Raw genomic sequence first — 18,410 nt, forward strand, 5'->3', positions numbered from 1 at the left:
CGAACCCAAACCCGACCTAAATAAATAAACAGATATAAAAATCAACCCAAACCTGAACTATTTCAGGTCGGGTCGGATTCGGGTCAAATCCGACCCGATTCCCCTGCCCTATTGCTAAGTAGGGGGCGTGAGAGTTAGGGTCTCGTTGAGAGAGAAGGAAGGAGGGAGCGGGAGAAAGAGGGATAGATGAGGACAGACAGAAACCAACCAACTTAGTTTTTGTCCGCATAATTTCTTTTATGCCAAAATAGCAAATCATGACTAAATAACTACTAAACAGTAGGGGCGTGGGCGGAGGGTGGAAAAAAAAAGGAGAGATGGGTTTGTGGGTGGGAGAGAGAGAGTTAGGGTTTGATTGAGAGAGAGAGAGAAATAGATAAGTGAGGACAGACATAAACCTACCAAAAACGTTCACTCCGATGAGTGAGAGTGTGAGACACTTGGAGGAGAGTTTTCTATCTCTCTATTTGATATGGAATAACACAGAATTTCTGAGATAATCAACATTTCGATATATTGGTTCCAAGTAAAACGGCATTGTTCATTTAAGTTGCCATCAAGATATTGTTCTTAAGTAATAAGAATCTTAATTGATTCGAAAAGATTTCAACAAAGGCCAACCCGAAGTATAGCCACTACTACTTATACATATCATTAATTAATCTGATTACACCAATAGGGACAAAAAACCCAATGGAAATGGGTAGGATCCAACATAATTGGAACCGCAAAATCTAATGAAAAAAACTCCAACAAAATGACTATAAGGAGCATGCTCTTGACCCCAATTAGTACTAGTCGCTTCCAACTTGCAGATGTGTTTAAAACAATATAATTGAACACACATCTCGAACCAAAAACTTGCATCAAATTGTGCGACTGCAATCAATCTGCCGTTTCGAAATTTCAAGCTACTTCGATTTCGTTTTCTGCTTCTTAGAATCTAATGAAGCTAAACCAGTGCCTAATCCAGCAGGAGCCTTATCTTCTCGACCTGTGACAGCTCCGTTTTCTTTAACATCACCTTGTTTATCCGAAGGACCATCTGTCTCTCTCTTAGGTTCCTCCGTCTCTGCATTGCTGGGAGATTCTGCAGTTACCCCAGAGTTGATGATATTGAGAATTTGTGTGAGTGGAGGCACCGCTTGAACTGGAACACCATGTGGGCGTACAGGAAGGCCCTTCGCTGCCGCTTTCTTCCTAACCTCTGCTGTAGCACGGGCAGCCCGTTCATCGACACCCCTACCTCGATTCTGATTCTCCCCCATTATTGATGTACCAAAGGGTTTGTTGGCTGTTAATCCAGCACTTCCAGACCCTCCAGCTGCAGCAGCTTGGAAAGCTTGAATCAGCTCCGGATTGGCCTGCTATCCAAAATGCATTGCTTCAATACCTCACGTATATTTTCAAAATTTTCATATGAAGCTATCTTATCAATATAATAATAATCAGCAAGTACCTTCAATATATCAAAAGCCTTTTGAGCAGAAGCAGCATTGGCTGCTTGCCCTTTTTGCTTCTGTGCAGTTGCCTGTATAAGTTAAATCCACCAAGTGAGGGGGGCAACAAACATCTTTTTGTGAATTGACAAAGTCCAATATAGGACTTAAAAGGTAACACTTGTGACTTTAAGAAGTCCTTTTACCTGAAGATCACGCATCTTAAATGTCTTGATCCAGTTCTGAGAATCCCGCGTCCTTGAATCCTCTTCACCAAGCTGCTTCACAAGTATGTCGTATGTCTTCTTTTCGTGCTACAAACAAAAAACTCCACATGATTTTACAAGCATTCGATTTCCTGGGCATACTACCCTATACATGATACAATCCTTACAAAGATTTACCTGGAGAGAAAGTTTAAAAGCCCCCATACAATTGAATGCAATGGCCAGAGCATGATAGCATACAGCGGTCTGAATATGCTCCTCACCAAGAAGGCGCTCATTCTTTTTTAAGGCTTCTTGCAAATAACGAAGAGCTGTATTCATCTTCCCAATGTCCTGGTACATCATAGCTACATTTATGAAAGTTGCAGCCACGTCAGGATGATCGGGACCACATGATAAACTTAGTAGGAGCAATGTCCGGGACATATGCCGTAGAGCGAGCTCCGTTTGGTTCAGACCATGATAGAAGAGAGCCATATTGCCGTAGCTGTAACAATGAAACCAGTTATTCAGTGACACATACGCAAACCAACAATAATCTGAAAGCTAGTATACAACATTAAACAAGGAATCTGAAAGCTCTTTGTGCGCTGCTTTATGGAGGAGTTTTCCCTTCTACAACTATAATTATGAGGGATTGACAGATTAATTAGTACCTGTGAGCAGTATCTGGGTGGTCCAATCCGAGGCAGCGCTCATTTATGATAAGTTCTTTGTGCTGCTGCATTATTGCTCCTGCCATGTCTCCAGCATGATATAGAACCATCGCAAGGTACCTAATGATAGAAAAATTACATTATCAACACCATGCATATAACAAATTACAGACACTATAAATACTGGATCTACTCACTACATTATGTTCTTAGTTCAAAAACTGTCTTAATTCAAAAACTTGTCAATGCAAGAGTCGCACAGAAAAGATAAAGTCTCTTGCATTGACGATGAGACCATAGTTTTCAAAGAAAATTCAGAAAAAATATTATGGTACCACTAAGATAGTTGGTAAGGAAGAACAATAGATATCTCATCCACCCAACAGATCTGTATCACAGAAAAAGAAATCGAGGGGTATATAAGAAGGAAGAAAAGTCAATATATAAATGGTAATTACCGGCAGCAATTTGCAACCTCTCGATGCATGGGACCAGTAACCTGCACCCAAGGTTAAACAGAAGCACAGAGAAGTTAAATTATTTTATTGGTAGCACTAGAAAGTGATGCTTAGAAAGGGAAAAAGAAAATGGAAACCCAGAAATGTGGGTATATGGAGAGAGCATACTTGCTGAAGTATGGAAAATGCTTCTGAAAACAAAGTGTAAGCCTCATTAAGCATTCCCTGAAACAAGTCACAGAGCAGAACATAGTATCCACCAATTACTACACAAAACAAAACAAAATCTCAACGGGAAACGAATGGCTCAGAGAGGATGAAACACAAAAAAAAATACCTCAGCCAGCCGAACTTTCCCAGTTTCCACAAGGTCCCTAGCTTCTGAACATACAGGTACTGAATGTTTCACCACAGGTTGGAGATCCAATATATCTGAAGTTTGGAATGGTGCTGCTGCATCGAAATCATATTTGCATGCTGTAACTGTAACGCCCACCTGTTCAGATATGAGAAGCCCAAGCTTAGCATATAAACAGTAAAAGCATTTCAAAAACTAATACATCTGTGCATCTATGCTAAGACATCTCATTCGGGACAAAGCAGATATAAGAAGTTATTAAGAAATTATTCCTTAGTGTATGGTATTCTAAAGCTAAAAACAACTCTAATCCATGTTACAACTTACAAGCACGAGTAGTCAACAGTTTTATGGTTCATCTGTGCTAGTCCCCTCAAACACTTGTTCAACAAGAAAAACTAGACATAAAATATCTTAACCATCCTCAGCTTAAGAAGGTCAAAGTAATCCAATAAATTGGGTTTAAAGGTAACTTCCGTGGTCCAAAATACACATAATAAAAAAAGGATTAATAGAAATGTCAAAATTCTTTGTACAACTATCTAGGGGTCTACATTTCTAAAGCATGCCATCATCAGTTGATTAAACCCTACACTAAAGTAATAGGTCTATAGATCATTATCACAACCTCACATTTTTGGTTGATGCAGCATGTACTTAAAGGAAAAAAACAATGCTTTAGTATAATGTTTAATGAATGAATAAAAAAGAAAGGGTGGAGTTGGGCATGCATGGCACAAAACCAGTATGGGTAAGCATCAACGACAGCTCAATAAAAGGAGAAAACAGAATGATAAAAACAGGGACAGAGATCTTGACCCACCTTATTGCACAGGTTACGAAGGGCTGAAACTTTTTTCACCCGTGGTCTTACTTCCTCTGTCAATTCAAACTACATTAAAGGAAAAAATTATTTTAATTTACAAAACACAGTACTACTAAAGAAACCATGTTGCATTTCACATCCAGTAATGGTACCTGATATTTGAACTTTGCAAATCCGTCTATACTGGACCATAGACTCTCCGAAGTTATATGCATATATGATGCCTGAGTCGGTCTTGCAGAAGTTAGACTCTTCGACCTTGCCTGTGCTTTAGAAGATTTACCAGAAACTTGATGGCCAGCTTGGTCCTGACAAAGTTATATAATGGTAAACCATAAGTGCGCCATTTTCACATAATATTTGATACAAAACAGAAAAACAATAACATCTCTGCAAGGCTCCTAAAAAAGGATTAGCAAGCCTGCCCATGCCATCTGCGACAAACAGATAATGTTTCCTATACCAGATCCACTATTATTCATCACTCAAGGCCTCAAGGGTCTAACATGATCCAGGTCTCTAATACTAGTCCTAACATATAGATGTGTTAGCAATTATTCCTACAAGCAATATAATCACCAATGGCAATTTCATGGGTGACTTATTTTTTAATAGAACAACCATGGAAATGGAGAAAGTAAACCAAGATTAGAGGTTTGCTCCTGAAATAATCAGAAAAAAAACTCTGAAATACAATAATTGTTGAGCACCACTTTGGTAGGGGATCTGTTACCAGTCCATGATATACATTTTCAGTCTGCAAACTACAATATTATTAAAAGAACTAATCAAAGGATAACAGGATGAGATATCCTAAAACAAAAGAAAAGAAAAAGAAGGGAACTCTAAACAAACAACCATCGAGTCAAATTATCATCACATCTACAAACAAAATACTCAAGCGTAACGTCCATCTCCTCATGCACCTTCTAGGAAAAGAATAATAAGAATGAACACAAAATACAATGACACAAGCATGCCTATGAATATCAGGAAGCATCATGATGCACTAATTCAAAATATAACAAAATCATCATTAATTATTAAGTTTCAGACACGAATAATGTCACAATAGAGGTGAACGTAGCAACTACATGTCCGTGTGACTGTCTACAGCTTTATGCCCTCGTGCAAGGTATCTCTATTCAGCGCCAAACCATAAGAATTTAAAAATATAAATCATATGATTGAGATTACAAATTTCATTCCACAACAGAAGGGAGCTCAAAACCACACCTGTATCAAGTATACTAACAAAAACAAAAAAGTCATTCAACACCCATGTTTCTTGTACCTTCTTTTGGGTTTTCGACGGTGTATTGTTAGCTGCGCCTTTTGTGCCATGAGGTTGAATATGTCCAAAAAAACAATTTAAAAAATGTGATACTGCTGGTCCTAGATCATGATCCTGTGAATCTCTCAAAATATCCTGTGTGCCACACAAAGGTAACATAATGACGAGTACACTTATAACATTAATGCAGTATATGACAAAATAAAAATCAAAGAAATTTTTGTATAGCTTGGCTTCAACATTTAAATCAAGTAAGACGTGTCACCTTAAGGATGTGCTTTGCAGACCTAACTACGATTTCTACCGCACAGAGATCCCAAATATGGGGTAAATGTTTCGTCATATCAGCTACCTAGAAAACATGAGGCCAACTTGTCAGAAAGCATAAACTATTTCACGACCAAAATGTATCCGAATAACATCTAAAAATTCTTGATGACAATACTTTTTAAACTAACAAAACGAAACAAAAAAGATTGGCTTTCAAGAGTTTCTTAATGCTTACTTTTCCAACATATCGGACATTGATTCCATGAGCATGGAGTGCTTCAGTTAACGTTTGGCCATCCATGGGTGAAACCTCAAGTGTGCAAAGATCTTGAACAAACTTAGGGAGCACTACATCTTTAAGATATGCACCAGCTTTTCTCACACATTCTTCATCAGCAGCAGCCTCCTAAATAATGTAGAGATTTAGAGGAAGAGAAGGTAAATGGATTATAACGGAAGAACAAAGTGAAAGGCAACAATAGCATCTACACATAAGTCCCGGACTTACTTCTTGACTCCCAGCCAAATTAAACTCGGTGAGGACATTAGGGTTCAGAAGTATTTCCTCAGTCAAGGCACCACTTTTAGCAGGTGCAGAATCACATTCTTGGATACCAGCTCCAGTTGTATTCTGTGGAAAAAGTAGTACTAAATATTAAGCAGTTGAAAGTTTAGAGATACAGAAGACATTTATATACAAACATAAGTACATAACAACACACATAAAGCGCAAGGGAAATATGGATGGGATCTAGTTTTGGATCTCCAATTTGGAATCATAATTCTTGAAATTCTATGTTACCATCTGATTTGCAACTGAAATGCACTCCACTCACGTAATACTCCACGAAACACAAAGCATGCAAAGGGTAGGAAAATAAATACATAAATAAATAGATGAAATACGCATGCATCTCACAGAGGGTGCAAGAATTGACTAGAACGACTCCACCTTTCAAGTCTGAATCTATTTGTTCATAGTTTGACTAAATATTGAAATAGAACAAAATTTTATGCTAAAATACAAGAACCTAGAGACTTGCACTTGAAATACATTTAAGTGCTGCCTCACACAGGAAATTAATGAAAAAAGCTAATAAGAACAACCCCTCCCTCCAGTTTATGGAAAATTAAGGTCTTCCTATCCTACATATTTTATGTTACCCTTGGTGAATTTAGAATATTCTCAGAGAACATGCCACTGTAAAAGTTGTAGAGACTGTAGCCCACAAAACAGTAAAGGATAAGCATATGTGAAAAAACTATTTGCAACTTATAGTCAACAAGGATTGCTCTATTCCAGGCTATGATGTTAAACACTGGATGTACACCATAAACCATTTGCAACTTATAGTCAACATAACACACTGCTGCCACCATCTAAACAATTCAATGTGAAAGTGAACGATATCATCTTCCCTTTACCTCAGAATTCAAAGCTACACCAGTTGCCTCGGCACTCACTTCTGTATCAACATTACTGGAAGAGTCGGTGGTTGGAGGTGATTCACCCAGTTTAGATTTACCATTTGACCTCTCTATTGCTTCAGCCTTGTGCACATAAAAGCACGCTAAAATTAGTAACAGAATAAAATATTCACTGGTCGAACATTACTTAATTTCAGAACAAAACATGAGACCTACCTCACAAAAGGCTTTAACAAGTTCAGGTCTTAAAACACAAAACCGAGACTGTGGTCCAGTATAGTTGGCATCACGTGGAGTTGCCCTCATTAGGTCCAACAGATAATGCCTGGAGAGAACAAGTAGATTGGAGGGGCGGAGTAAAATAAGTATAGCTGTTAAAAATAAAATTTACTGAAAAAATGGGTTCTGTAAGCAGTGAGATTCAGATCTCACAAGGGCAAACTACATATACATAATCACTAATCCTATGAACATTAATTACTGTAACTCTGCTTGAACCTTTCTTTATAACAAAGAAAATAGGTGATTAAAATATAGTGCTTTTAGAAAGTTATTACATTCTTTACTATCTAAATGTCTTGCAAAACATTGTGTCAATATATTGTTAGTGTGTTCCATAAGCTCTGAGGTTATGCTCCTTGGCCAAGATGCCAGAGTACTAAAAGTATGCAAAGGAGATGTACTGTCCCAAATAGTAATTTGGGGGAAATGCTTTAAGAAATAGGACTCAACCGCAAAAATACGAATTGAGGTATTCTAGCTCTACAATCTAAATGCAAAAAGAATGTATTATAACTCTAATTTAATTAAGAAAGAAAGAACAGAAAGAAGAAATTGCAGTTTATAATTATATCTATGAACAGCCATTATATGAACATAATGTTTTTGGATTTTGTTATGCCAGAACTAAGACACTGACAAACACTGTCTCATCTTCTCTGTAGTTAAATTTTACATATATTTTGGACAAGCATTAAGCTGTCTAGTTCGATATATCCTACATTTGAAATGAATATAGTAAAGAAACCAATATAAACAATAAAAGAGAAGAATTGACAAAGAAAGGTAGCAAACTGAAAGAATTGGCTAGTAGGCAGAAGGATATGAACATTCAGCAAAAAATACAAAACAAATTCATCGGATCTCGCTGATAAAGTCACCTGTCATCACTACCGACAATACCCTTGCACTCTACAGGTGCTGCCAATTTGACAACATTTCCAGATCCATCAAGTACAGCATGCTCTTTCAAATGAAGGTGCTTGGCAGCTTCAAGTACCTATGAGTGCAAAACATCAATTAGGATGGAAAGTAAATACATGGAAAACACATATTCCAAGAGAAACAAGATAACAAGTCAAAATAAAATACAACTTATTGGAAATGTAACAACCATGAAAGTAAGAAATTCCACATACTTTTAGTTGCTACAAATGAAAATTATGCATATTCTCTAGAGAAATAAATGGGAAAACACACACACACACACACACACACACACACTCTACTATCTTCAGATCTTTTCTTTCCAAAAAAGAACTTGATAAACAATTGCTGGATAAAACTCTAAAGCAACAGGTTTTTGATAAAAGAAAGAACAGAAGTTGAGGCTTTGAGAAAAGAATAAAAAAAAGAAAAAATATAAATATAAAGAACGAGTATGAAATGAATCTCTAACTAATTCCTCACCTTAGAATGAAATGCTTCATTCCAGCATATTTTCTTTCCATTGTCAACTGAACCATATAGGAGGGACTCTGATTTGTCTCCTTGAAGGATACCAGGTATAATACTCTGTCAATAAATATTATGAAATTTGGAATAAGAAGATGACCAAGTGGATAAAATTGCTACAGTGCAGAAGTCAGTACAGTAGTTTTTATCTTTTTGAGAATTTAGTTTTTATCTTTTTGAGAATTTTTGTTCTTTTTCTTTCTGGTTTGTACTTGCAGATTTTCTCGACCAACATATTGTTAATGAAACTTTTCACTTTAGTAATAATAATAATAGTAATACCAATAATAATAATAATAATAATAATAATAATAAGAGAGGGAGGGAGAGGTCTTCGCACACACCTGTGCTACTACTCTATGTCCTCTGTAGTCTATTATGGCCATAGCCAGATTATAAAGTCCATGAACATCAGCTTCCTGATATGCTTTCGTTCCTTTTAAATCATTATTTGCAGATGCATATGTAGCCTGTTCATTGTCTGCCAACTGAGAATCAGTATGTACATCAGGAGCTACATCTGTAGAATTGGTAACTTCATTTGTACTTGAGCCATCTGATTTCTCCACATTTATGACATCACTAGATCCATGCGACAAATTACTGGAGGCCTTCTCTGATGAATTAGATAAAGAATTTGTGTTCTTTGATTCAGAAGGTGATGTATGATTTCTGGTTAGCTGCCCTAGATCAGCATCAATAGCAAAACTGAAGAATATGTTGTTGTGCACATACCTGAAATTACAGAGAAGCATGTGAATCCAGGATAGAACATTACTACTGTATTCACTACAAAGCCGAGATTCAATATGCATAGCCATTATCTTTAGAAGCCGAGAGAAGGAGAAGAAAGTATGAAACATTGTGCAGATATCGCATCACAATATGCATAGACATTATCTTCTATAAAAAAATCTTACGCGAAGAACAAGGTCGGCTACAAAATTTTCACTCGTCTATATATTCTGTAACAAAAACAGCGTGTCTGAAATATAACTGTTAGTTGAGATAAAGTATCAACTACGCCTTCGCTATACTTCCACTCCTAAAGAGTGACATTATTGATGGCTTTGGTAAAATATAGTGTGATCAACCAGAACTCAAACTGGGAGACCTCAGCTCCATAGCGTATATACACATCACAATTCATCAAGGAATACGTGCTTCAAGGGAATACAGAAAACTTTTCCTAATACTAACATTAGCTCCAGGGAGCATTAATTCTGGTTCCCCAATAGTGGCTAGTTTACTTGGAAATCCTCACAGGTTTCACTAATATGTTGTGCGAACAAACTCGTGATAGGTAGCCTATTTAGGTCTGTGTTTGATAACCATTTTTTGCCGCATCCAACTTCTATAAATACTGAATTTGCGGCTGTTCGTTTCATTTCTTGTTCCAAATCAAATTTTGCCACAATTTACCCACTATAAGTCTATAAGTGATTTGGCCACTATATAGTGGATGAAAATACAAAGGAATTCACCATACCTCAGAGTAAATTGCCTCTAAAACTAAAATTTATCAAACACCGGCAAATGTGATTTCCCAACTATACTTTACTTTTGCCATTATGATTTGCAATGAAAAATTTGACATTGGCAAATAATAGAAAAATTTGCATTCACGGACTATGCCATAAAACAAAGCCTTAGAAATTTTAGATTTTGATGATATCTTGTGGACAAGCTTCTCAATATATAGATCGTCTCCAGATAACATCAAGTCATTATAGAATTTCTAACCTTAGCAAATGTTCAACCAATAAATGGTCAAAACGTTTTGATTGACTACAAACTTTCATATTTGGCTAATTTTTGTAGAAAATCATCTGAGTCTAAAATTTAATTGTGCCACCATCAGTTTGTTTACATGTCAAATCTAATAGAATAATACATTTATAACACACATATATACAAGGAGAAGCTCCCAAAATACATGCAATTCAATAAAGTGGAAACGATAACGATAACAAGTACTATCACATTACGACTACAATGTAGCAACATGATATGACCATCAATTTATATATAAAAGGAATATGCTATCTTCTTGCTGTTTCAACTCACATGTGAAAACACTCGGGATCAGTTGGATTAATTGGGGGTATGCATCTGTTGATGACTCCAACCGCGCCACTCATTGCTGCATTAACAAAGTCTGAAGTCACTTTATACAGAGCCCTATCTCGCAAGATCCTGCAACAAGTTTAAAAGAAACCGGAGGTGAAACAGTACAACAAGACAACAAATATAAATACAAATATCACATGTAAGAATCAAAGTCATGAAAATAACAGAGAGGACGAGCAATTACACCTTTCCTGGTGAGTTGTATGAGGAAACTCTCGACAAGACTGCAATTCCTCATTCCAGTCTCTCTGCATTCCAATTAGCTCACTTCCATACGAAAGAGTCAGAGCATCTTCTGCTCTGGCTGCATCCCGCTTGTGCTCTGAGATGAAGGAAACAAAGTAAAGCTAATTCAGCAATAGATCACCACCTCAGACATTTAAAAGGAAATATTCAAGTAACTTCTCCAGCCACCTACAAGGTACTCACTGCAATGTAGCGTGGCAATATAGCAGTTGCTCATTCAGAAATATGAAGCAGTGATAATGTTTCCAAGATAGAAAAAGGTAAAACAAAACATAAAATAAGAATCATACATTGCCACCTTTAGATTCATGACACCAAACTAAGAGTTAATAGCCAAGTAACATGCACAGGCACTTGTCAACCAGCTATCTAAGACATGTTTCTTTTCTTTGATGATCTCGGGTTTAACACAACTTAATGAAATGTATATAAACATATAATAATAGTAATAGTAATAGCAATAATAATAATAATAATAATAAAAGAGATATCAAACAAATTCCGAACATTTTGAGCAACTAATGTCACGACTTACCAGGTACAGGATATGCTCCGAGCCAAGAATTCGGTATTAACAGAGATTGGACTGTTTCAAAAGGGTGCGCAGACGCCTTCATCTCCAAAATTTCACGAAACGCTTCACAAAATTTAACCCTTAGATCAGTCAAATGCCAATGGATGGATTCACAACCTTACAAACAAAGCATTGTCCAAGTTGTGCTACCTTTCTTGAATTTAGAGCTGATCTTTTGCAGCAGACCTACAAGGGTAGTTGCTTCAGAAGGATTTTTAGCTGGCCTAGGGTCCAACGTATTCTCTGTACTTGAGTTCACATAAAACACGGTTGTGGTTCCCGTAATACAGAACTTTTGTCCCTCCAGTGTTGTTATATCAATATAAATCAAATCTCCTACAAGCCTTCAGACAAGATAAGAAAAATACAATATAAGTATCTATTGCTCTTTGCCAAGAGAAAGATGGAAATGTTTCAAAACATTGATCTGAAACTTAAAATACATCTATAAATGAAATAAGTTTTAGTGATGTAATTTACCTTCTATAACTTGGAGGAGGATTGAGCGAAGAGAAGACAATGCTCTCCACACATTTGATTTCTTTAGATGAGGATGACACCAAATCACTTAATAAACCAGTAGAGTCCTCCATGAAACCCAGACCATCAAGCTCTGGAACTTCAGTTTTAACTGCTTCTGCATCACAATAAGTTTGCAAATCAGAAAAAAGCATCACACAGAGCAATGTACATGAATGAGAAAAAAGAATCACACTTCGGCTGTGTTTGGCTCCGTGGTATTTGATTCTGGAAAATATGAGTGAATCTTGATTGATTTGATGATGAGCAAACGCAAAAACAAGAATTTGGTAACTGTCCAAATTAATTTTTAAAAGAATAATAAAATAAAATTTTACTAACACAAAAAAAACTAGTTTCATATTTTGCACGTTTGGGATAGAAAGATCAAAGATGCAGGGACATAGATGAGAGAACAAGAGAGGAGATGGAGGGAGGGAAAAAAACATTAAAAAAAAATAAGGGAAGATCGCATTTAGTTGCTTTCAATGAAAACAGGGTTCCATAAACCAAACACAGCATGCGGAAAATTTACATATATACATATGTACATACATATATGTATAATATATCTATCCACCTACTGATTAGAAAGCAAAAAAGGACAAACCAAAAAGTATAAACCAAAACAATCACAGGATATTATCTAAAACCTGCAGTTGTGTTTCGTGATGTATCATGCTGTAAAGCAAGTGACGTTGACAATGAGGAATGAACAGCAGAAAGAGAAAACAAGTCTCTGGCGCGGTGGATATGAGCTCTTATAGATCTATCATCGTACAATGCTGCCATGTGCAATGTATCAATATTAGACAACAGTATAACATGCCAAGGAAATAAAGCTACAGGAAAAAAAATAGCTTTAACAAACCAGGAACCATCTCCAAGGAGCAACCGCCTGTAGTAATATCTGCAACTTCAGAAATTTCATTGTAATCCGCTAGATGATGAATGGAATCATCCTTAGTGTGCAATTTCAAGTCATAGCAAGTAAAGTAACATGTCTCAGGAGCATCAAGAAGGAACTGCCTCAAGTCCATGACTGAGTCCCCGGGATTTAACTGAAATAATATAATTTTGAATAAAAAATGACGAGTTCATATGTTCTTCCTCAGAGAAACACAAATATAATAACAGCTCATTTCAGAAAAATGACGTATTCAGCTCGTCCATGGTCATCCAAGAGGAAGGAAAGCAACAATAGTCCCATGAAAACGTTTGATATGAAGGATCTGACCACAATTGACCTACTTTTTAAAATGTTCTTATATACTGTTTTTCAGCGCATAGATGAGATATTTTTCTAGCACAACTTCAAAGGCTTAAAGAAACTTACTTGTAACTCTAGCTTCTCGCCATTTTGTGCTTTGACAGATACAGGATAGAGACGAATATCACCTGTTTAAGGGGGAAAACAAATAAATAAAGCACAACCAATGGATAAACGACAAACATTAAAAAACTCTCGAGTGTTAGGTTGGAAGCAATGAGACCTCTTATATAATTGAAAAACAATTTTTTTTTTTTGTTTGGCTCTGAATAAATATTATAATCACTATCTGTCCTCCAAATTATAATCACAATAAGCAATTAAGCATGGCCTCCCTTCACCTTTTCATTTCCATGATAATATGAACACAAAAAACAAAATCTCCCACAATTTTCAAATTTGGCAACTGATGAAACCAAGGTACTTAGGTAAGCCAGTATATCCCCATTCCCAACTTTACTCTTGTTTTAAGTCGGTAGCATTTTGAAAACAGTAAATTATCAGCTTCCCTAACTTAAACAATAATCTTTGTAATATTAGTTCATTTATGTACACTTATTTGATACTTACTCTTTATACATACAAATTCCACAACTTATAATATATCACATTGCACAACCCTAAAACCAAATAACTACATTCTAAAGTCTAAACTAAGTCATTCCTTTTTCATTAATTCACAAAAACAATCAACAAGCATACAACCAATACAAAATCACAAAACACAAAAAGACAATAAATTTAATTAACCTAGATTATTATTATTATTATTATTATTACTTTCACCCTGTTTCGCCGCATTCTCTTCCGTGGTCTTCGCCGCCTCCTCCATCTTACTCAAATCCTCTTCAGGTGTCGTTTTCGTCGAAATACCATTAGAAACAACATCAGTTGGTTCCAAAGAATCTAAATTTTCTTTCACTGGAACAACAACAACAACATCACTAACAGCAGCAACCTTTTCCGTAACATAATTAGTAGTAGTAGTAGAATTTTGTTTTCTTTTTGATTTGTTTGACTTCCCCGCCATTCTTTAAACCTAAAAAATCAACACAAACAATAAAAAAACACTCTTTTTAAGATCAAACTTGAAAAAAAATGTGAAATGAATTGATCAAAACCAATCTAGATAGATAAATATAATGTAGTGAGTGAAGTGAGTGAAGTGCGCAAGTTAGTGAGGAATAATATGAAGTTTACTAGAATACGCCGGGAGTGAAAAGGTACCGATTGGCGGCTCTTTCTATCTATTTGACGGTGTCTCGTTTTCTTTCACTTCTTATTAATAATAATTTTGAGGAGAGAGTTCTGTGATTCTCTACTTCTTTTTAAGCTGAGGTTTTAATAGTTTGTGGACGGAAATAGCCTTGGTGAGTGTGATTGTTCTGACGCACTGAAGTGGTAAATCTAGTTATAATGTACGGGATAAAATGGTCTAAATGTGGTGAAATGAAAAGGGGTTCTGTGACACAAAAATGGGTTTTACTTTTTTAAAGTCAAAAGAGTTGCACGTGTACTAATCATTTGAGTTTGTGCATAAAATGATTAACTGGATTTAGGGATTTAAGGATTAGGGTTTTAGGTGTACAGTAATTATATCATTTAATTTTCTGGATTCTTCAAAATATTTATTATTACTAATATATTGCATTACAGTGGGGGCGTGAGCGGAGCATAGCATTTCGTTAATTATAAATTATATATTCTTTAATTTAATTATTAATTATAAAAATCTCACTCGTTAAATTAATTATTATCGATCACCATAGTTGGACTAAAATTAAAATTATCGATCACCATAGTTGGACTAAAATTATCGATCGCCAGTGGTATTATCGATCACCATAGTTGGACTAAAATTAAAATACTTTGAAAAAAATTCAAAATTTTCAAATAAAATATTAGGCAAACCACGTAATCATGTTCAGTTAAAATATTTAAATGCCTATATTCTATTAAAATTAGCCCAACCATATAACCCTATTATTCAAACGCTTTGAAGTTAAAAAACAATCATAAGTCCAGAGTGCTACTTTTGCATTATTATTATTATTATAATTTTAATCTGAAAAAATTTTGACTCCCAATTGTTTCCAGGAGCCTTGGATATAGGTTTTGTTTGTTTCAAAGGCATGATGTGATATGATGCCCTACAGGCAGGAGATAAAATTTGCTGATATGGAATGTATTTAATTCATATACTTCACTCGTTTTTAGAGTCTCGAGCTCAATTTAAAGCTCGTGTAAAAGCCAAACTTGAGATATCTTTGTTTAGCCAAATTAAAATATGATATGGAATTAGCATCTTCAATTCATACACTTCGTTTAGAGTTCAAAGTGTATCATCAAGTTAAAAGACGATGTTAGTTGAAGTCTTGAAAATTATCCACACCAACCCACACACTCTATATTATTGTTTTTATAATTAAACTTATCTTATAGACCCATTGGACATTAATGTTAAAATATTGCGACCACTCTTTACTTGCCAACATCCCATATATTTCTTCCATATTTGGCCCCTAAAATGAAATGTAGTGATACAAAAATAATAAAATTGGTTGTTTGCACATGTGGCAAATTATGACAACTTGGACAACATGGGCGCTAGTATGGAGTAGCACTTAATAAAGCAAATCAAACTCTATATTTTACCCCCAAAATGGAGTGTGGTGAGTTGTCTACTTGATATAGAGCAAAGGTTGTTATGGAAAATTTGAGTTACCCATTCGACATGTAGGACTATAGAGTGGCATTGAAAATGCTATAACCGCTACCCAGGCACACACTATTAGCAAAATGACAATTTAATGGAGCACAATTTGTTAACTTCCTATAATGATATAAGTCTATATAACTTTATTATCATGTGGAAAAAACTATAAAATATTAACATTGAAAGTAAAAAAATTACTTTGTTTTGTTTTTTTTTTTAAGTTGAAATTTGATTGATAATGATAAATAGTTTTATAAATAATTATGTCACACCCCAAATTTATATAAAATTTAAAATAGAAAATTATCCAAGATATAATTATCTCAATCGTCACCCTATTCAATCATCTGAAAACCCATGATGAAACGAAACTCTAATAACATATTATCAACTACAATATTAAAATATGAGATCTAATTTAAAACCAAATGGGACAATCTTTCAATCACATTATTAAACTACAAATAAACTAACCAACTCTATTACATTTGTCTCAAAACAAAACCGTACACTTCAGTAAAACTTAAACCATAAGACCCCAAGAGCAAATCCAAATCATGTGTCCTCATCCACTGCACTCCACCATATATGTTTCCAAAAATACACCCACGTTGCAAAACAAAACAAACATGGGGTAAGCAAATTGAATCTTTTGATATAAGTAAGACTAAATATAAAAACAATATGTTCAATATTTCAAATAAATAAATATACTATTACAATCATTTCAACTTAGAAGACAAGTTAGTTTCGTTTTCTCAAAACGGCATGTAATTTCTTCTTAAGTAAGATTTTACCCCCAATATACAATTTTAATAATCTCATATAACAGTATTCATCATTTTCATTTTCCAAAACAACTCATAACATAAATACCACTTACATTCCACTTAGTAAATGCATATATGATAACCTAATTAAATATGAGTTTGATACATTTTACATTTAAGCCAGCACATCGTCTTAGGGTAGGACAACGTCTCTGCATAAAAAGTTAATAAGTCATACCCTCCTCCAAAACAAAATTAGGTTTCTCAAATGTAATCATTTATAGTATACATCTATTTCACTCACTGCAACCATCATGGGTATATATAATGTAAAAAGTTAATAATTCATACATTCCTACAAAACAAAATTAGATTTCTCAAATGTAATCATTTATAGTATACATCTATTTCACTCACTGCAACCATCATGGGTATATATAATATGACATAATATATCGTTAATATTAACATTCATGTCACACCACCATATCTATTATATCATAATATATCACCAATATTAACTAACATTCATATTACACCACCATATCCATCATATTATAATATATCACAAATATTAACTAACATTCATATCACACCACCATATCTATCATATCACACTAACTATATTCACATTCATTTGTAATAAATTATATGCATCATATCATAAGATATCACCAATCATATCCAACAACTCACTCATACTTAAAGCCAATATTTTTCTTAAAACCACTCATCTACTTATGAAAACGAGAAAAATATCCCTACTAGAGGAGTACATTCATCCCTTGTGAATATCAACTCACACAAACCACGTATATATTTCTCATAATAAATTATATACATCATAATACATAAATATTCATATGCAATAATAACTCTATCACACGTAAAATCAATATTTTATTTTGCTTATTAATTATCTCGTCGACGCATTTATTAAAATACACAATCCAACCTTAATTCCTACTCCACGATTTGCACTTCACACATTTGCCAAATCACACATATATGTGTGTCTCACTCACACCAAGTACCACTACAAGACATATGTCCTAAGCGGGGATATTGCCTCCAGGAAAACATATTTTCATCTTGTAAACTCGTAATTTGTGAGTCACAATAATCTATGGGCTTTTTATACACATACACAAAACCTCTTTTGGGCATAACAAAATATCAGGTCATTCATGACACATTCAATAAATATTTTGGGTCATTCCCGCCACATTCAAGAAATACCTATCATAACACTAACATGTTATTTATAGCACATTCAATTAATACCTTAGGTCATTCCCACCATATTCAAGGAATTCATACCTACATTCCCATACACTCAAGAAATCTAAAACTACTTTTCACATGACATCATTAGTCATAAACATTTCATTTTATTTATTTTCATCAAATATGCGTGGAGAGATCTAAAAATGTGGACGACACATTAAATTTTTACCGGACACTTTTACTCGGATTTTAACATTAAAGAGTTCTC

General features: G+C 34.8%; 1 protein-coding gene across 1 annotated transcript; it reads right to left on the reverse strand.

Moving 5' to 3' along the window:
- Positions 1–488: 488 nt before the first annotated feature.
- On the reverse strand, positions 489–14,795 carry NOXY38 (tetratricopeptide repeat (TPR)-containing protein). The gene is made up of 29 exons (XM_086570473.1): positions 14,657–14,795; positions 14,210–14,468; positions 13,496–13,557; positions 13,031–13,220; positions 12,813–12,944; positions 12,121–12,277; positions 11,791–11,984; positions 11,602–11,703; positions 11,007–11,142; positions 10,758–10,886; positions 9,035–9,425; positions 8,646–8,750; positions 8,117–8,235; positions 7,173–7,281; positions 6,954–7,079; positions 6,037–6,159; positions 5,764–5,934; positions 5,524–5,610; positions 5,259–5,393; positions 4,117–4,272; positions 3,962–4,030; positions 3,118–3,276; positions 2,949–3,005; positions 2,781–2,821; positions 2,323–2,442; positions 1,844–2,153; positions 1,646–1,753; positions 1,460–1,531; positions 489–1,364 (listed from the first exon to the last, which is right to left on the reverse strand). Exons 2-29 carry the CDS (start codon positions 14,457–14,459, stop codon positions 912–914), a joined length of 4,263 nt encoding a protein of 1,420 aa, XP_086426599.1. The 5' UTR covers positions 14,460–14,468; positions 14,657–14,795; the 3' UTR covers positions 489–911.
- Between the last annotated feature and the right edge of the window lie 3,615 nt (positions 14,796–18,410).

This window comes from Coptis chinensis, chromosome 7 (genome assembly GCF_015680905.1).
Source record: "Coptis chinensis isolate HL-2020 chromosome 7, ASM1568090v1, whole genome shotgun sequence".
In the NCBI taxonomy this organism is placed as follows: Eukaryota; Viridiplantae; Streptophyta; class Magnoliopsida; order Ranunculales; family Ranunculaceae; genus Coptis; species Coptis chinensis.

Excerpts from the sequence above, each read along its gene's own strand:
- NOXY38 (XM_086570473.1), bottom strand. The coding sequence starts at position 14,459 with ATGGCGGGGAAGTCAAACAAATCAAAAAGAAAACAAAATTCTACTACT. Across the intron at positions 6,160-6,953 it reads GTGTAGCTTTGAATTCTGAG|AATACAACTGGAGCTGGTAT; the intron begins GTAAAGGGAAGA and ends CTTTTTCCACAG. Across the intron at positions 2,822-2,948 it reads CATTTTCCATACTTCAGCAA|GTTACTGGTCCCATGCATCG; the intron begins GTATGCTCTCTC and ends CCTTGGGTGCAG.